General features: G+C 39.1%; 1 protein-coding gene across 5 annotated transcripts in view; it reads left to right on the top strand.

The window, feature by feature from the left end:
- Positions 1 to 21,341, top strand: part of tjp2b (tight junction protein 2b (zona occludens 2)) — a 106,514-nt gene that overhangs the window by 18,603 nt on the left and 66,570 nt on the right. For 3 of the 5 annotated variants that reach the window (XR_013201087.1, XM_077223221.1, XM_077223226.1), the window contains exon 2: positions 4,475 to 4,607. Coding sequence is in view for 4 of the 5 variants with exons in the window: in XM_077223221.1 (XP_077079336.1) it covers positions 4,475 to 4,607 (133 nt within the window). In the remaining variant the exon portion in view is untranslated. Of the gene's footprint in view, positions 1 to 4,474; positions 4,608 to 11,363; positions 11,631 to 21,341 lie in introns of those variants that run through there. The other 2 variants (XM_077223228.1, XM_077223224.1) reach the window with 2 other exon arrangements.

The following is a 21,341-nucleotide window of genomic DNA, read 5'->3' as shown; positions in this document are numbered from 1 at the left end:
TTCTCATGGACTCACCACTTGCACCAGTGGTTTTGGGACACCCGTGGCTTTCCAGGCACAACCCCCGGATCGATTGGTGCACTAACACTGTTTCCACATGGAGTAACCACTGTCATGAGTCTTGTTTAGTGTCTGCCTGTCCTTCTGTGTCTGGTTCTATGTTTCAGAGTGAGGCAGCGGATTTGTCTAACGTGCCCGCGGAGTACCAAGACCTGAAGGAGGTGTTCAGTAAGTCTCGCGCTGCTTCTCTTCCTCCGCATCGTTCCTATGACTGTGCGATAGATCTACTGCCAGGTAAATCTCCGCCTAAGGGCAAACTTTACTCTCTTTCTGTTCCCGAGAGGGAGGCCATGGAGAAATATATTTCTGATTCTCTGGCCTCTGGGTTCATCCAACCTTCCTCTTCTCCTGCGGGGGCGGGGTTCTTTTTCGTTGGGAAGAAGGATGGTTCTCTGCGACCTTGCATTGATTACCGAGAGCTGAATAACATCACGGTAAAGAACTCTTACCCTTTGCCGTTGATGTCTTCAGCTTTCGAGAGGTTGCAGGGAGCATCCATTTTCACGAAACTGGACTTACGTAATGCATATCATTTGGTTCGCATCAGGAAGGGGGATGAATGGAAAACCGCTTTTAATACCCCTAGGGGGCACTTTGAATATTTGGTTATGCCGTTCGGGCTTTCCAACTCCCCAGCGGTTTTTCAAGCACTCGTGAATGACGTGTTGAGAGACATGGTAGATCAGTTCATATATGTTTACCTGGATGACATATTGATTTTTTCTTCGTCTCTCCAGGAACACGTTCAACACGTCAGGCGAGTGCTCCAGAGGTTGTTAGAGAATGGGCTTTTTGTCAAGGCGGAGAAATGCTCGTTTCATGCACAGTCTGTTCCCTTCTTAGGGTACATCATCTCTTCTGAGGGAGTGCGCATGGATCCTGACAAGGTTAAGGCTGTGGTAGATTGGCCAAGTCCAGATTCCCGTAAGGCCCTACAGCGGTTTCTGGGATTCGCCAATTTTTACCGACGTTTCATTCGTAATTTCAGCCAACTAGTCGCACCTCTGACTGCCTTGACCTCCCCCCGAACGACGTTCAGGTGGTCGAACACTACCGAGGCAGTGTTCAACAACCTCAAGAGTCGCTTCGTTTCGGCTCCAATTCTTGTCACCCCTGATCCCACACGTCAGTTCGGGGTGGAGGTCGACGCGTCAGAGGTGGGAGTAGGAGCAGTGCTTTCACAACGCGCTTCCTCAGACGACAAGATGCATCCCTGCGCGTTTTTTTCTCATCGACTATCGTCTGCCGAACGTAATTATGACATTGGTAATAGAGAGTTGTTGGCAGTCAAACTAGCGTTGGAGGAGTGGCGTCATTGGTTAGAGGGTTCGGGGGTTCCCTTTATTGTTTGGACCGACCATAAGAATCTTGAATATATCAGATCTGCTAAAAGACTCAACTCCAGGCAGGCTCGGTGGGCTCTTTTTTTCGGTCGTTTTGATTTTGTTCTCTCGTACCGCCCCGGGTCCAAGAACATCAAACCCGACTCTTTATCTCGTATTTTTGATCCATCCGAACGCCCGGTGACTCCCGAGTGTATTTTACCTGAGAAAGTTGTCATCTCCACTCTGGTATGGGAGGTCGAGTCGAAGGTCAAGACAGCCTTAGAAGGGGTAACGCCTCCGCCTGGTTGTCCACCGAGCCGATTATTTGTTCCGGAGGGGTTACGGTCCGACGTTATTAGATGGGGTCATTGCTCCAACGTGGCTTGTCATCCAGGAGTGACTCGCACCAGATTTCTAGTTAAACAACGATTTTGGTGGCCATTGATGGCTCGCGACATTCACGATTTTGTTTTGGCTTGCTCAGTCTGTGCCACTAGTAAGACATCTAACCAACCCCCAGACGGGTTACTTCGACCGCTGTCTGTCCCTTCGAGACCCTGGTCCCACATCGCTCTAGATTTTGTCACCGCCCTCCCGCCTTCCAATGGCATGACGGTTGTTTTAACCGTAGTGGACCGGTTCTCGAAGGCGGCACATTTCATTCCCTTGCCCAAATTACCTTCAGCCAAGGAGACAGCGGTCACTATCATAGATCACGTTTTTCGGTTACATGGCCTCCCGATGGACGTGGTCTCTGACAGGGGTTCCCAATTCGTATCCAGATTTTGGCAGGAATTTTGTAAATTGCTGGGGGCCACGGTCAGTCTGTCCTCGGGCTATCATCCCCAGAGTAATGGCCAGTCTGAGCGAGCCAATCAGGACCTCGAGAGAATGTTGCGATGTTTGGTTGCCAAGAATCCGTCGTCCTGGAGCCAACAGCTTTCTATGGTGGAGTACGCCCACAATTCATTACCAGTGTCATCCACGGGCCTCTCGCCATTTAAGTGTAGTTTAGGTTACCAGCCACCAATTTTTCCGAGTCTGGAATCCGAGGTCGCGGTCCCCTCCGCTCACGCATTCGTCCAGAGGTGCCACCGTACTTGGACTAGAGCCCGTGAGACTCTACTCCAAGCAGGGAGGCGCATGAAGGCCAAGGCCGATCGCCACCGGTCAAAGCCTCCCGTTTACGTCGTGGGTCAAAAGGTGTGGCTTTCTACCAAGAATATTCCTCTCCGCTCCGTGTCTAACAAGTTAGCTCCTAAATTTATTGGCCCGTTTCCTGTCACCAAGATTATTAGTCCGGTGACAGTCCGACTCAAACTCCCTCCTGCGTACAGGAGAATTCACCCCGCCTTCCATGTGTCTAAAATCAAACCCGTGTTTCATTCTCACATTAATCCGCCTGCCCCGGTTCCCCCCCCGCCGCGACTCGTAGATGGGGAACCCACATATTCGGTTAACCGCATTCTGGACTCGAGACGGAGGGGACGAGGATTTCAGTACTTGGTGGACTGGGAGGGTTACGGTCCGGAGGAGAGAAGTTGGGTACCAGCTAGAGACATCCTGGATCACTCCCTTATCGATGATTACAATCGACAGGTAAGGGAGTCTGAGAACGCCAGGAGGCGTTCTTAGGAGGAGGGGTACTGTCACGGTTTTTGAATCGGCTCTCTCACGCTGATGTGTCTGCGTGAGTGTATTGTGTGGGTGTGGTTACTCATTGTGCTGATTAAGTGTCACCAGCTGTCTTCCATTCCAGTTCCCTTTATATACCCAGCATATTCTCTCCCTTGTTGTCAGATCGTTGTGGTTGTTCCCCGGTGTGTTTCCTGTACTCGTGCCTCGTCTGCTGTTCCTCGCCTGCTGTTCCTCGTCTTCTGTTCCCCGTCTGGAGTTTCGTTCGTCGTGTCGTCTGGATGTTCGTCGTGTCATCTGGATGTTCACTTTCCCTGGGATTCACTCGAGCACGTCATCACCTGTTTTCCACCGGATCGCCATCTCGTCCCTGCTTCACTGTCCATCTGAGTGTTGTCCCCGACTTGTGCCTGCTTCATTGTTTCCGTCCATATAATCCATTAAACTGAGTTTTACTTGCATACTGCATCCTGCTGTTTATTCCCTCACATTATGACACTTTGTGGTACTCAAGTGTTAGTGCGTCATGTTCTCAGTTAATGTGATAGACTATCACAAAGATACCAATTGACCATTTTATTATCTATGCACATCTCTAATCTTTAAGTATCAGCATTAGCATTTGCCACTAATAAAAAAGCAAGACGCACATATGAAAAGTCTTCTGTGGTGTGAAGAGGCCACTCTTCCTAACCTTGTGTTTTCGTCGCCACTCCTTCTTCTGTCTCTTTTGGGATAACAGGTTGTGTTGTGGGCTGTTGTGTCCTCCTGCCTGTTCATTTTCTTCCTTTATAAGAGACAGACTGTGTGACTGCTAGCACCGCTAACCAGCCCCCTACACCCCTCGCAGTGGGGCAGCTCCAGCCGTATCTCCTCTCTTGCTGTCACATCCTATTACAGTAGACCAGGCTGTCTGTGCGTCTGCACAGCTTGTGGCGACGGTCGACTGCGTCTCAGACCTGCTGTCTGAAGCCCAGAGTCACGGCCTGTGGCCTTCATCCAACCTCTCTTTACATGCTGTTTAGGGTATTTCTGTGACATCAGGTGTGTCAGTCCGAAGTCTTTGATTGTGTACATGTGTGGCAACATCCAGTACTTGTTTATGTGTTTATGTATGCCTGACCACCCAGGTTAGCTATAGGGGTCCGGTGTTAAATGAGTCCGTCTGGAATCAGTGGATCGTTTGCCACTAGATTGATGGACTGACTTCTGTGGTTTTACTAATGAGGACAGCGATGCCCAAATACATCACAACCTGGGTCGCTACCACGCTGTGTGTGGGAGATTATATGAGCTTTGGAAAGAGACACTGTCCTTCTAAAATCCATCTATCTGTCTGTCTCTCTGTCTATCTATCGATCTATCAATAATTTCCCGGCTATTCTTTTAACATCACTGCAAAAGCACTGTTTAGGCTTTAGCTAGCATGTGCTAATCTGCATGTTCTATTATAGGGACCAGTACGCCTCAGAGTTGTTCCCCTCCAGCTATTCCAGAGAGAACAATTACTGGACCAGCGAACCACAATACATGTACCTCGCAGAGTTACGCCGCGCATCTGTACGCAGTTTAACACAGCTCTGGCAGGTATTTCATATTTCTATTCATTTTCTTTCTTCTTTCTTTTCATCTAATCATGCCACCTGATATCATTTAAGACTTTATTGGGGATGTATTCTACCCTCTCATAGCATTATGTTTCCCTGGACTCTACTTATAATTTCAGTCAATGTTTCTTGCGCCATAATTGAATTTCATATAACCATATACACCCTCACTCTGGTTCTGTGCCCTTCTCTCACGGATTTAAACATGCTGTTAGGTTACTGTACCTGAAGACTTCTGTATGTAAGTTATGTTATTAGTTATGGAATTTGTTTATACACTGCACATTGTATCACATTTTTATTGCAAAAATGCAAAAAAACTTCGAAAAATAAATCAGACCCAAAAGCTTTTAATTCTTTTGACATTTTTCCATCTTAGACATATTGATCATGCTATTATTTCAGATCAACTGTTTTTTACCCAAAAGTATTTCCATTTGTTGCGTCACAGGCCTTACATGACGAACACCAGGGCCGCAGGGTCCACATAAAGGGTCACAGAATCAGAAACACCTCATTTTTTAAAACCACATCATTTCACAGCAGGTTTTTTCTGTGTATTTAGTAGATATATCTTCTTCATTTTTATCCATAGAATGCTATATATAGGTCATCTGAAGTCCTGCTGACTTGCGTGTAAGCCTTCAATAAGCATTCAACACAATCTACCTTTGTGTCCTTTATGTGACATTTTCCTCAATCTCTATTCAGAAAGCGGAGTCAGAAAGGGTTTGATGGTTTAATACATCTGGCAAATTGACTTAGAACGTGTAGCTTGAAATAATAGACCCTTTAGGTTCATTTATATGTTCAGACATAGGTGTAATGTAGATGTTTGTGTCTGCATCTTTCTTGGGTGTCTTTATCATTTTACTGCTCTATAGATATTAGCATAATTCTGCTTAATTCCTTTGCAAAGATTAAAAAGGCATGAAAGGACATATGGGTAATTTTTTTTATTTATGCTGATAAGGTTGATGGCTATTATTATAATTGATTTAAATATTAAAGGTGAATTATTTCTTAGATGTTAAAGTATTTTTTTCAATTTGCATCTTTCTGCAATTTAATGTGATGATAAAACGTAATTTTATTCAAATTAAATTGTCATTTTAGAATGTCAAATTAAGGCTCAAATCATGGTGCGAGTCTCACAAATTGTTTGGTAGGGAATATCAAGAATGAACAGGTCAAAATATTTAAATATTTAAAAAAAATACATCTTCAGATTTTTGATTTTACATGGTAAATTAGTTCACTACAGACCTCAGCCTGTTCATATTTTATTTCTTATTCCTCCCGTTACATCAATAGGCCGCAACATTTATTTTCATACATAATGCATTTAAAAAAGTCATGCATCATGAATGTTAGAACAACTTGAACCACTGAAGCTGACATAATAGCACAGATGTGACCTGTATCATCTCAGCTTGGACACAATAGCTGGGTTGGCCTTTTAATACATCTGCTGATTTCACTGAAGCTGGCATTTGGGAGCCGGGCGATCCATAGCTCTGATTTATGCCCTGACCCAGAGGGAGAAACATAAAGGAGCTGGTCAGGTTATCCTTCGTCTGTCCATTGCTTCCTGTCCAGCCACGGAGGCGATGCCTTAGTCTTGCTGTGTGTGAACTATCAAGTGTTGTCGTCATAGGCAGGTGCACAGGGGGTCTGAACTGCAGAAAGCTGTTTATTATCCCATACATAAAAAGAAGTGTCGTTATGGTGTTTACTAATAAGATCACTCCTTTCCAGAGAATGCTCTGATTTAATACAATATGAAACTATACCGTATGTACTATATATATACAGTATATAACTCCGTTTTAAAGATGGAAATCTTATTAGTTTTCTTTTCTTTTATGTGAATTTCAAATAACTTCTTTAGAAATACTGTAATTTCTTAAATTACAGCACAAGCATATCTTTTTTAGGTTGTGGAGATAGCCTACTGCGTATAACCGGAATAGCCCATATACGGTATAATATGATTTTGATTGATTTTTGTTCTTTGTGTAAATGTTTTTAAATCTCATCTAAACTCTGTAAATCCCTTTCCATGTCAGTCTGAGAAAACCTACATGTTTTGTGCAGTTACACGTCACCTTCTAATCAACTGCATGAAATCTAGTCAGTCATGTGAAAAGTGTCCCTCTTGTGTTTGAAAATGGTATTACACCAACAATTCCTCAGTAGCTGAGTCTACTAGAAACTCAGGAAAATGGTAACCTTAAGTTAAGACAGCTTCACATACTGTACATAAATCTGAAGTGTGCTTAAAATTATGATGTTTAGACCATGTCAAATTTGTTGTGTTTTAGCTGATATGTTCGCTGGCAGGAACTGGACATTGACTTAAATGGATGTACTTTATGTGGGATTATTTATTTATTCATTCATTCATCTTGGTTATTTCTGTCCCTGTCGAGCTGGCCCCACACTTTTGAAATGTATTATTCATTCAAGCGTAGCTTCAGGCGCCGTAATCTAGAGGGCATGCACTTCATACTTTGTCAATGCATATTTCAGCAGCAATACCAGTCTTAAACTTTGAGTTTAAGAGTCCAGCCATGTGCCAGATTAAATATTATTACTGACCTGTAATGATGTGTGATATTCAGAGGATGGGCTTTTTTAAAATTTATAATGCCTATTCAAAATCGGCATAAAACGGAAGCTGCAATAGTCTTTTTTTCCCTATTATTGCTTCTGCAACAAGAAGAAATGTAGGCCAGGACTTGATTTTGTCCATCAAGAATTGATTGGAGGGTCTGCTATTGGTGGATTTCATGTGAGTGACAGGTTGTCCCGCCCTCCCATCATCAGAGAAGAGATGTCTCTGCAAGAGGAAGGGGAAGTTATTTTGATTTTAAGATTTTGAAATTATGAGGGCACATGAATTTAAAAAACAATGATGTGCACAGATAAATCATTTATAATAAATGCTGCAATGTTTAAAAAAACAAACAAGAATTGATTTGAGAGTGACTTTAAGGAGCAATGATGTTGCCTCATTTGCATATGCATTATGATTGGATAATTTACTAATCAAAGGAGCGTTTATGCTGTCAGCCTGCTCTGCCATTAGTGTGGTATCAAAACTCTCCTGGGCTACCACAAAAATGTTTTTGCATTATATCAATCTGGGTTATGAACATTACTATGTAAACCGATTAGAATTTTGTCTCTTAAGTTTATTTTGAATACATTTTTTGAGTTGGATCAGACTTCTTTTCAAGTGCTGCTCATTGCAGAGCCAAATGACATCCAGCTCCCCCTCTGTGGAGGTAATAAAGCTTATAAGAAGTTAGGGTTAGAGTTAGGATGTGATTGGACCTCCAAGTTCCACCCATTACACCCAGAGAGGAGGAGCTAGACATCAAGCTCCACCCACTGGCCATTCTGTGAGCAGCTTCTCCTTCCCTTTGATACTTTCTTCCATGGTCAAATTTATTGATTGTTTCAAAAAACCTGCACTCTTTCTGATTAAAATGTATTAAGGGCTTTAGGAAACCAGCGATAACTGCAAAGCCACCACACTGTACTTCATCTCCACTGCATGAACTCAACAGCCTGTTAATCTTTTCTGATTAGTATGTGCAAGACAGCTGAATCAAAACATGCCCGCTAGGCCACGCTTGACTGTTTCACTAGATCCCAATGTTTTTTTTAGACTTCATTCTGAGCTGCTTCTTCACTCCAGAGTGTTTTTATGTCATTTTATATGGCTCTTCTTCCATGCCTTTTCTGAAGGTGCTAATTAGGTCCATATGCTGGATTTTATTCAGGTCCTTGTTTTTTTTCTCACCTTTCCTCACACCTAAAATGGATGTGCTGAGTATAGAGCAGCTCTCATAATGACAGACCCGATCCAGGCCATGGAAACCCGAGGCTTTTTGTGCTCTGCTGAGTTCACACTTGAAGCACCTGTGCGGCACAAAAGGTCCCTGTACACATTAGCATTCTTGCTTCTATTCCACACATCTCAGGGTTTTAAAAAATATAATTTCAAGGCAGTCTGGTATAGAGAGAGCGTTCCTTAAATGTCTGTGTGGCCAACAAATTTCTGAATTTTAATTCCTTTTCATTCACAACTGTATTAAAATTGTAATTATTCCCTGATATGTAGGATAACTTTTTTCTTTAACTGATCAGACATAATATTTATAATTTTTTAAATTAAATAAATAGCTAACAAAACAATCAAAACATTTTTACACATTGCCATTTCACTCTTAAAAATAAAGGTCCATAATTGATATTGATGGTCCCGTGAAGAACCTTTAACCTCCATAGAACCTTTCCATTGCTCAAAAGGTTCTTTATAGTAGAAAATGGTTCTTTAGATTAATAAAATGTTCCTCACACTAAGACTAAATTGGTTCTTTTAAGAACTGTTCACTGAATGGGTCTTTAGGGAACCCAAAATGGTTCTTCTATGTCCATTTGGGAAAGTAATTCAAAAATATATAATCATGTTTCAATATATAATCAATATAAATCATATTTAAGACTTTGAGGTAAATTAAAGCATTCTGGGATTTATTTTTTTAATGTATTACAAATAATGAAATATTTTATATTTTATTATGTGGTTTGCATTTCAAAAATGGTTTATTATCTAATCTTTCTGGAAGTACCTCACATGTTGTGTGTAATATATTTATAGGTAATTCATAATGGAATTTATTAATGTGAACGTAAATTGCCATTCCAGGATATTCAACAGGAAAATGTAGGACGGGACTTGATTTTATCCATTACAAATCGTTTTTTTTTATTATTAAAAATGGGCATTATAAACCATAAGAGAGCTATTAGTGAACCTTATCAAATGCTCCATGCGGCCAATGTAAAATCAGCAGTCAAGGAAAGTCATTTCAGAAAAAGCGCAATTACTTTGATGTAAAATGGTAATGGCAAACCTTTTTTCCCTTTGGAATGGCATGCATTATTAAAATAAATAGATTGATTTCATGTTCACTTTAAAAACTAGCTCTATGTAGTAACTCTATGTACTTAAATTCACATTTGAATGACAATTCTGTGTCCTGTTTGCTACCTGAGTTCAAATTCAGCATTTGAAAGTGAATGAAAAAGGCCGCTTTTCAATTCTGAAAGGCACACAACCCTGGCAGCCAATACTTCTCAAGACAGCTGCAATCTGTAAAGCCACTTGTGATAAAGAGGCCAGTCACTGAACCAGACTGGTTCAGCAACTCTCTGTCATGATTACAGCAAGGTCAGTCACCAGAATATGACTTAACACAACAACACACTCCATCACATGTGCACACACCCACAACAAATACTGCTGATCAGATGGGAGAAGCGCATGTTTGACCACACATTGCATAAAAGATTCATGCTAATGCATGTGAAATGTGATATACTTCACTGAACACACTTCATGACATCACTCATGCAGATACTTAAACGTTGCCCAGCACAGCCACGCTGTGGTGACATCATCCATAAGAGAGGATGCTGGGAGATGACAAAAGAAGTCTGTGACAGAGTTCATGTATGAGTAAACACGCTCGCTAGGGGTTTTTTTGTTGACAATGAGCAGTTCTGAGTTTGACCAGTGAGGTCATCATTGTACCTCGGAAAGGATAATACACAAAGTGAATAATGTTTCTATTGTTTAATGTTATGTTGCTTTAAGCACTTGAGAATTAATTATGCTAGTTTTTAGTTATACCAGCAGCTTCTGCATGTCCCAGTGTCCTAATGTAATTTTTAAATTTAGATCTGAACTGATAAATTTAGATCAAAATACCTCATGAAAATACCTCATGAAAAGACTTAAGAGAATTGTTGTAGTGCTTTTGCTTTGGAGTCTGGCTTTGAAAGATGACATGTTTGGTCTGAAACTCAAGACTAGAGTTTTGACACTTTGTCATTTGGTCCCTTGAGTTCCAGTAAATATTTTGAGGAGAATGTTGACATGCTGTAAATGCCCAAAACATCACACCATAATTTTGGAAATATTTGTTTTCTCTGTTCTGGTCTGTTTTTTGTTCTTGTTTTGTTTTAGAGAACAGGTTGGTGTTGAATATAAGAAAGTCAATAAAAGAAAGAAGTATAGGCTATACTTACAACATAGTATATACAATCTAATTGGGAATGTTTTGATTTATAATCTTTTTTTTTAAAAAAGCTATTTTTTCCCAAGCATATTTTGTTTCAGGTTTATGTAAATCCTACACCCCGGACCTTTTTTCAGGATTTTAATTATCATCATCAATATCTGTCTAGATTCAAAATACATATTGCAACTGAGATAAATATAGGCTACCTATCATATAAGGACCAAACAAACTTAACTCCCCTCCCATAAAGTGTTTATTTTCTGTAATAAATCATAATGTTTTACATTAAATACTTTTTTTATAGTATGACACAAAGCAAAGCTTCCCTTTAGTGACATCAGAAGTTGTTAGCTACCCTTGACAGTACATGGTTTAGTGTGTTATCATGGAACTCTCTCAGGGAACAGTTAAATCAATGTTTACCCGCTGGGCGCATTCATTTGATAAACGGGGAACGGTGCTTAATTAAGAAGCGCAAAAAGGAAGGATTAAATGAAGATAACAGAATAAAATAATTATTTTTTTTTAAATAAATTGTAAGGCTTTAATTTATATTATATAAGTTTTTAATATTACAACGCGAGTCTTATACAAAAGGTGCGCACCAGCACATCACACCCCTTTTCAGTAATTGGTACAATCCTGAAGTAGGTTGGCTTGGGTTGAAAGTCGCTCGGAGCAAAAATGTTTCCCAGGGTCTGCCTTCGCTGATCGCTCCACCAGTAACGATTTCGTAAGGATCTCATGCTCACAGCCATGCTGAATCCAAGAGGCTGACGACAACGACAAATCTGAAATAATCGCCTTGTTTTTCAGCGCCGAAGTACTTTTTTGAACGCAGAGAAATCAGGATGCCCGTGAAAGGTGGAGGAAGAGTTGGTTTTCCGAATAAAAGCGACACTGTTGTAAGTAGCCTATCGCTGCTGGAGGAATGTCATGTATGTTTTTTCAGAAATAGTTTTATGTTTACTTGGGAAAAACACAATCGTTTAAAATATAAGAAGTTTTGATCTCAGATAGTGTATTTTAATTTTGTTTTTGATAATAAGGTGGTTTCACGGAGATTGGTTTCAGCCAATGGAATGCTGTACTGTGAACTTCACCTGTTGAGTTTTCCTCAGGGTGGACGCTACAGTATCAGCAGATTCCTGTCAACTTTATCCAAAAGAATGTACTTTTACAGCCGTTTATATATCATTCTAATGGACAGAAATTATATTTAGTTGTTTGCTTGTCGTGTACATACGCCCACGTCCAAATACCATTTCATAGAAACAAAACAGGGAATTGTTGTAGTGCTTTCGTTTTGGATTCGAGCTTCGGAAGTGTTTTCTGAAAAGTCAAGACTGAAGTTTGACACTTTGTTGTTTGGTCTCTTGTGAGGACTTCGGATAGATTGTTGACATAAGCATAAAAACATTACACGCAGAGTTATCTCAGTCACATGTATCGCCCAGCCCAAAAAACCCCCTTTTGATATATATATTTTTAATGTTTATATTTACAAAACTAATTTCTTTCAAACATATATCTAACTTTGTCATTTCATCAGGTCTGTCCGAACTTTTCACTGGCAGTGAACTCTGTCCAGTATCACCCTTTGCATCAGCTCTAGTGTTTAGGATTTCATATCAGATCAACTACTATTACATCAGAATATAACTTCATTAAACTGTTAGTGATGCAGAAACTATTCCTGGAGCTTCTGGAACCAGGCCACCTTGACTTGATTTGAGTGAAACTATTGCTCTGTCTCATTACCTACAGTGAGCTGCCTACATAGAATACATTTTGGGGCATCCATAGGCAAGTTCTGAATCAGCCAAGGTGATGATGCGCAAAAACACATTCTAGGCAGGGGCAGCTCACTATACTTCAAAACTCAACCTATGTTGCCTCTTGTTGCCTCATCCGAACGGACTGCTGATGTTGTCGCCTCAGTTGTGGAGGTGTGGCGTTCACCCCGCCGTTGCCTCCTCATTTGGCTCTGTGTTTTCTGTCTGGTTTGACCCAGCGGAGAGCAGCTTGGGCTGCAGATTATCAGACCTCATTATTCAGGAGTGAAGAGGCCTGATTCTGATGTTTGGATGAGAAGAGCTGTTATAATCACACCCAGACTTATGGCTTCTCAAGAGCCAATCTTCTTATACTCACACTCACAGAACTGATTTAAAGTCTTCACTACTTCTTTGAGCTACATTCAGTGCATTCAAGTTTACTTAATTAAAGTTTGAAGACTCATTTGCTTGCTGAATCTGAACTGATGCAAATTGCAATATTATTATTCTTATGCATGTGAATTATTCTAAAAATGAAAATTCTATCATTATTCACTCACTCACTCATGTTGCTCCAAATGTGTATGCTGTTATTTGTTTCAGTGGAATACAAAAGACAGAACGACAATTTCTTTCAGTTTTTCTCCTCCGTTTGGCCTAAAACAATGTGTCCGTAGTCATCCACTTTGAAGTGTTAACTACAAACAAGGAGTTTTTCAGAATTTCCTTCAGGGCGTTCTCACAGTATTTACGTTTCTTTGCAGCCTTTAGCCACAGCCTACAATGTGCTGGATCCTTCACTGGAAACTCAGAGGAACACTCCCGCTGAACATTTACTCTTTGAATTCTTGCACCAGAGAACAATACAAATCGACACCATTATGACTAAAAGTTTGCTAAGTATTTCTTACTAAAGCAAGGTGGTATCTGGTCAATTGTATCCGTAGCAGACTGCGAGTGGCCTTGGATGGCAACATTCCCAGTGCATAATGGATGTTTTCCTACCTATTTCTCTGTTTTTTCTAGTCAGGTAACTCTGATTAAAAATTATTTTTTGCCTTTCAGCCAAGTTTTAAAAAAGCCCATTTTGCCAGCTATAAAATACCCCTTTAAATGTCTGCCTGTTTGTCACTAAATCATGACTTCTAAATACTCAGAATAATAGTGCATGACTAATATGAACCATTTTTTGATGGTGTTTTTGGTCTGTTTTTGGAGCTAAACCGCCATGGTCACTATGAACACTGTCATGAAAAAAGAGAAAGCCCTACAGGTTTGGAATAACATGAGGTTGAGTAAATGATAACTGAATCTTCACTGTCGGGTGAACTAACAGTTTAAATATGGTTATTACTATTAGAATTCCCTATTGTATTGTTTTTTGCATTTTACTGTCAAGTGTAATCCGACACATCTCGTATTGGTTCACACTATAGAGCCCCCCTGACCAAACGCGTGGATCGCCATATTTGAATCCGGCCTAATCCACGGGAAGGCTTTTAATTCTGGCCAGTTGCCTTTAATCTCCCACGGGGTCGCTTGGCTTCGGTTTTCCGCTCCAATCATACCTTTTAATTAGGAATCTCTGTTTGTGTATTCATAATAGGACATCATTTTCTCTAATAATAGATGTGCACGTCTATAACGAGGACAAAAACAACACGGAAAGTAGTCTTGTTTTTGTGCAATGTTTGGAAAGAAATTGCAGAGGTTTTCAGGCTATGTTGCGTCTCTGAACACCATTGTGTGTCTTATCACAGCTGGTTTATTGCAAACGCTTTATGCCAGGCACAAGGGCGCTCGGTGTACATTCCTCCTACAAACAGCAATTGTATCAATTGTTTCTCCTAGGGTAAGAGATGTAATTTGCTTCTGCATTAAGATAAACTTGGAATTCTGTAATAAAATAACATTTGTTTGGTTTATGCAGATAAGGACTAGGCAGCCAACTGAGGCTTTTTTCTTTTCTTTTTTTTGATTTTAGCCTAAAATAGTAATTTTTTTCTTTGTAGTTTGTGGCTGGAAAATGCCTCTTAATTACATGGACCAGTTTGAGCCCTTGTGCTGGATATTTTGGGCCTTTGCTCCACCACGCCAGGGTGCACATCCTGTATACATACACATTTATCAGTTCATGCAAGCTGTGTGATCGGTTGATCTCGGTAGGACACACAAAGTGATGTCAAGATTTACTGTGGTTTCCTGAATTCTCATGAAAATTTAGTTTAAAAGAGAAATACCTACTTGTTTTGTTTCAGATTGACTTGTTAGACGACATCTTCAGACTTTCCAGAAGTTGTTATTTCCTCCCTGGCCTTAAGGAATAAGATTGAGCTCATCTGGGAATGTACAGGATGAGGGCAGTTTACAGTTTGCTTCCTCTGGTGCATTGCTTTCCTTTTTGAACAGTACCACACCCTAAAGATTGCTGACCCTGTGCACAGAGAAAACTCATTAGATCCCTAAGGCTCTCCAGACGTTGGCCTAATCGCCAGTTGATGACAGAGATTTCTGGGAAGTGCATCTCTGTCCTGCTCTATTACATTTGACATGAGTCATGTGTTGTGGATGCAATGAACATTTTTTTAATTCCAGGTCATGCTGCCTCTAATTTAAGTTTCATAACCTTGTGGTTGAAAGTTTTCCCTCCCCTTAAGGGTTTCATCAGTTTGGGGTGTTATTTTAATTTATGGTTTAATTGAATTTGCGATAGTGTTGATTTGAAGCAGATATCCATCAGTTTGTTTCAGATTTTTGCAATTACTTAGTCATAAAATGATGCTTATTTTAGCTGGAGGGAAACATTTGTTGTTTTGAACACTTATTTTGATTTCCCCTGGGAATATGTTTCATTAGCGAATGCTCGTGGGGATTACTTAACAGAGGGATGCCGGCATGTAGCCTAGTTGTTTTTGAACACAATGTTATAGTTAGGGGTGGGTGATATGACCAAAATCTTGTATCACGATATGAGTTATTTTATTTCACAATAACGATATATATCACAATATAGTTATTTTTGCTTTAAATAAGTGACATCTAAATGTTTGATACCATTGAAATAACATAATTCTTGTCACCATTTTCAATACCACAAAAACAACTTGCCTAAGTATAAAACTAATCTCTCAAGCTTACTAAAAAACAACTAAACAAAAAGACAGAAAAAAACAAAGAAACTGATTACAAGCATATAGGAAGACAAACTACAATAGAACAAATACACAAATTAAATAGACCTACCTGAAAAACTTCAAGCACTAGAAATAAGAAATGCTATAGTATACAGTAATCATATTTATTTAAAAAAGTCTTCACTGTGTAAATTTAACATAGTATTCTTATTAAAGTTACAAAAGTTATTCAGTCAAGAGCAGTGATAGATTTTCTCTCTTTTATTGTTTGATTAACATTACTGAAAGATGGCAGTAGTGTTGTTTTTGGCGGCCTGTTTTAATTTTAGTTTTAGTCTAGTCTTTGTCAAGCTGTCATTTTAGCTCTTATTAGTTTTAGTCACGTTCATACTCTTTTTAGTCTAGTCAAGGTTCAGTCAACTAAAAGTCTGACCATTTTAGTCAGAATTATCCATGACTATTTTAGTCTAGTTTTAGTCAACGTTTTAGTCTTATTTTAGTCAGAATTATCCATGACTATTTTAGTCTAGTTTTAGTCAACGTTTCAGTCAATGAAAGTTGTATTTTAGTCTCTTTTTAGTAATGCAATTATATTTAACCCAGTCAATATAGTATAAGTACCTAGTAGTATAGACAAAACCAAAATTTTCTTTTAGCCAAACCCATTTCAAACAAGGTTATCTTATTATATTATTGTTACCTTATAGACTCAAGAATACATCCATTCCAGACACGGAAGACGGTCTGATTTGAATTTACAACATATTTATTTTACCAACCAAACATCATAGAAGTACACACATGATGAATCGAAAGTTTTTCCAAATGTCATTTCTTTTTTTTTCCCTGCCAAAGACGAACCCCGGCTGGCCGGCCATCATTCATTTTCTCTGTGCCAGACTTTGTTTGATATGATATGAACCATTATATTGTGATACATTTTTCAGCTATATCGCACAGCCCTAAGAACATATCTCCCTTTGCATTGAACTTTGAGCGTTGTAACTTTGCAGATGTTGTTTATGCTCAAACAGCAACATTACATACTAACTAAAGTTAAAAAAGTGAAATCATAATCAACCACCCCTTTAAAGGGCACCTATTATGCAAAATTCACTTTTACATGGTGTTTGAACATAAATGTGTGTTGGCAGTATGTGAGCAAAACCAACCTAGAATGATAAAAATCCACCCAGTGTTTTTTTTACAATCTCAATAAATCATAAGCACGGTCTCAGAACGAGCTGTTCTAAGATTCGGCTCAGTGTGACGTAGAATTGAGCAAGCCCCACCGACGTGGTTTGATTGACACTGAGGTTTTGGCATAGACCCCGCCCTCGGTGATCTGTTCACCATCCTCCATTGTTTCAATGACAGCCGGTGTTCTGACGATTTGTGCTGCCTTGACGAAAATGTCTCCTAAGAAACATAAGTGTTCTGTTGTGGGATGTAATAATGTTCATAGTAGTTTTCACTTACTTCCGACATCAAAACCACGAAAACGCAGTGGATGGATTTTATTTAGGAAGGAAAGGCGCCACTTAAACTTCCAAAATACACTTATGTTTGCGCGAATCATTTTCTGACAGACTGTTTTGTGAACGAGGGTCAATTCAAAGCAGGTCTTGCTTCAAAGTTAATCCTCAAGTGTGGATCGTTGCCTACTGTTCGCGATCCAACGTCACCTCCAGTAGAAGTAAGTGTATTTTATGATTTTTGAGCAAATAGTCATTTCAGTCGATGTCAGCCAATTCAACAACAAATGCGTCTAAAGTTGTTGTCGCCGTCGTAGGATGTCTGTGTAATAATTTAAACCTTGTTTGTATAGTGTGTGACCACACGTTTATAAATATATTTTTTAAAGATATTGTATTAAAAACTGTGCATGTTTTCTGTAAAGACAAGACATCAAAATTGCTGTTTCAACCGTCTTGTAACCTTCCATACAACAAATAGCGTCAGACAGTTTTATTTCACGTATTATTTTTTGCAACAATTACAAATGTAAATAAATTAAGACCTGTTCTATCTCCATGTAGCATATATTTTCTTGTTCTGTAGCCATCTTCTCACATTTGCCACATAAGCACCTGTAAGACAAGTAATGTAAACATGACGCAACAGGTCCCTCGCATAAATGTAATTTCGTTTGTACGTAGCAAACGTTATCACAGTATTTGTGCTTGTAGTTTCAAAAAATTGCGCCAACGTTATCACAGTTTGTGTGTGTCTGTGTTGCACATCCATAATTGCAAAGGGGATGTGATTACATTCTCATTTGTGTTTCTTCTGCCGGAGTCTCTTCATCATCTGGGTCTGATTCCGGTTCAAACATGTACGGCTGAATGCCATACAAAACAGCGGGTCTCTCACTCTCAGCCATTCTGCTTCTACCCACTGTTGTTTGCAAGTTACGCCCTCATCCAAAGGCTGGGCGTGGATACGCAGCTCATTTACATTTAAGGTGGTACACACCAAAACAGCCCCTTTTAAAACAGGCCCTAAAAATGACATTTTCAAATGGTTATAATAAATTAATTGTGGGGTATTTTGTGCTAAAACTTCACAAATACATTCTGGGGACACCCGAGACCAATATTACATCTTGTAAAAAGGGGCATAATAGGTGCCCTTTAAGACATAAATGACTATGTTAAATAGGCTATTTGTGAAGACAGGCGTTATGACAGACAAGTATGTGTATTTAACCATCCAATTATAGTTGGCAAAAAGAACTCAAGTCAGTTCAGTTCTCACTTCTCACACGCTTTGAGCACCATTCTTTGTACCTCGCTTAATACATCTGAGATGATTTGACAGATGCCGGATCTTCTCATTGTGATAACGGATCTCTGGCTAATTTGGTTCTTCAAACAAATTTGTGGATTTGATTAAAATATCTGGATTAAGTCTTCTGAGATTATTGTGTGTTTATTGGAAAGGTCAGATGGATACTTGAAGCCATGATCAGCTATGTAAAGGTTTTACATTTTTATTTCAATGTTGTAATTAGCAATTTATTTAATTTAACATGAATCGCAATGAAACATGAGTTGCATGGTGAAGCTGCCTTCGAAAATCTGATGAGAAATATAATGATAAATCCATCTCTAGCACAGTGAAGAATAGAGGAAGAGCTGTCATTGTGTGGGAGCCTTTTTAGCTGCTGGTATTGGTGAGCTACTTCACTGTAAAAAGTCATTTAATGCTTTGTTCGGAGTACAGGATAATATTGGAGAATGGCTTGCTTCCCACAATTAAAAAGTTATCTGAAGAGGAATGATCAGATTATTATCATTTTTTAAAATTTATTTTTAACAATAAGACAATGCTCCTGCCCAAATTACAAAGGCAACCCAGAAGTGGCTTGAAAACCATAACCATAGTATTTTTTTTCCTAGTATGGAAGTCAATGGCTACCTTCAACTGTCTGGTTACCAACATTCTTCAGAATATCTTCTTTGAAACTCATACATGTTTGAAACAACTTGAGGGTGAGAAAGTAATGACAAAATGTTCACTTTTGGGTGAACTATCTCTTTAAAAGTATTTTCATCCTCAGTTAAACCTATATCCCCTGTAATTATCATTGAAAAAATGCTAATGCTTTAGGAATTACAAACATTTGCACAAATCTAATTATTGAGCAATTAGAGTGTGTCAGAGATGTGACCTCAGACAGACAGCAGAAGAGCGGAGGACTGGAGCGAGGAGGTGGAGAACGTGGGGTGATGGACGAATGAAAGAGTTGTTTACACTAGTGCACTGAGACACCAGCAGTGAAAGCCGGTCATTGTTTTTTCATTAATGTTCTCTGAAACAATGAAGCCCTCATGCTTGAGAGACCCTCAGAGGGAGTGGAGGAAGGGGGGTACTGAGTAAATCTATTAAGCCTGCTTATATGTGATGGAAATAATATAAAGATGATTCAAGATCTATTTTTCCACTTGTGTGGGAAGAAACATTTAGTTGATCTACTTCCTGGTGCTCTTACACTGTGTGTGCAGGGTGTTACTTCAAACATTGGGTGTATTTTGTCATTTAATGCCATAGGACCAAAAGCGCTACATTATTGTCATGGCTTTTTGGATGTGTGTATATGGAGTTGGGCTGGGTGACAAAATGATAAAAAGGATTATTGCAATATAATTTTCCTTGATAAAATTATAACAAGAGTTTGAAAATGTTTTGATGTAATGTTTATGCACTATGCAAATAATGCTGCGCATGTGTGTTGCAGACCATTGCACTGGTGCCAATTCCTATTTGCCTAACTGATAAGAGCTGTTATTTCTGTTGCATATGAAAACATTTTATAGCAATGTTTCGTGAGACCAAAACGTTGCTAATAAAATTGTGATACTCATTTGCAAGCACGGATAGTGTGCGGGAGTTCCTTGTTTTTTTTATAAACGTTTAAATGGAAATTTACAATGGACACTTTGATGCTTCAGAAAGTTCATAAAGAGATAGTAAAACTAATCCATATGAATTGAGCGGTTTAGTCCAAATTGTCTGAAGAGACTTTTATTCACATACAAACATCAACCTGTGAACATATACTGAAGCTCAACTGAACCTACTTTGACGCATAAAAACAAACCTCATTGGTTCTTGTGGAAGCTCAAACGTGCTGCGTAACACGAGAATGAACCTCATTGGTTCTTGAGGTTGGTTCCTGCCAGTCCTTTTCTCTTTATTGTAAATCAAATACTCCAGATTACTGAGACTCTCACCTTTTTTCTTTAATGGTTCTTGGAGCCCCTGTCCCATTCTTTGAATAGTTAGGAGTGGTAACACTAGAGTCTGGGGCGGGTTCCTATACTGGATACTTCATTAACATGTTTTGTTTAAGGTTGTCACCCTGGAGCTTTGCTTCCTTTTCTAAGCACTAGCCTCTAAAAGCTATAAACTACATTGTACACTGCCTTAGTTAGACTTGATGACTGCAGCTACCAATAGCTTGTGTTCTCAATAAAGAATCCTGCTGAAGATAAAACCGAGTCTCCTGGTCTTTAATTTAACTATCATTTTTTGGCCATTAAAATACTATAGTGCGGTACCATAATGTATATAAAAATGGCATGATATTATCATTTGATGTTATTTATATACCATGTGCTACTGTACTTTTTTTTTTCATAAGAGTGCGATTTGTTTTTTTTCTCTCAAGATTTTGTTTGTTTCGTAGTGAGATTTCACAACTCTTGATGCCACTGTCAATATCACAGAAAAAGTAAAATGCTTTTGAAATTATTTTATTTAAAAAGTTAAATAAAAATACAATTGTTTTATATATATATATATATATATATATATTTTGTCTTTGAATACTAGATATTGTGTCCATAATGTGTCCTCTTTAAAGTTTGCATAGGATTTAAATAAATCCGGACTACAGGCTTTTTCTTCTTTTGACGTTCTTACATCTTAGATATGCTTGTTCAGCATGATCTATTATTTCAGATAAACAGTTTTCGGCCACTTTATTCTAATTCTCTGCTTTTTTAGTATTAAAATGCTGGTACTTTGTGACAATCCTATTGCCCCTGAACTCACAATATCTGGAAATTGCTTTGGTGCTCATATATTCCTACACCCTGAGCTCAAACACTGCCCTTTCTCAGTGTTGTGATCAGTCAGCACATTAGCTGTGAGAAAACAACCTCATCCTTTACCAGAATAAGACTACAAGGCTTGAAAT

This window comes from Siphateles boraxobius, unplaced genomic scaffold (assembly GCF_051911475.1).
Source record: "Siphateles boraxobius isolate OS27281-9 unplaced genomic scaffold, OSU_SipBor_1 9, whole genome shotgun sequence".
Classification (NCBI taxonomy): Eukaryota; Metazoa; Chordata; class Actinopteri; order Cypriniformes; family Leuciscidae; genus Siphateles; species Siphateles boraxobius.
The sequence above is the reverse complement of the archived record's forward strand: the minus strand, read 5'-3'. Positions and strand labels throughout refer to the sequence as shown.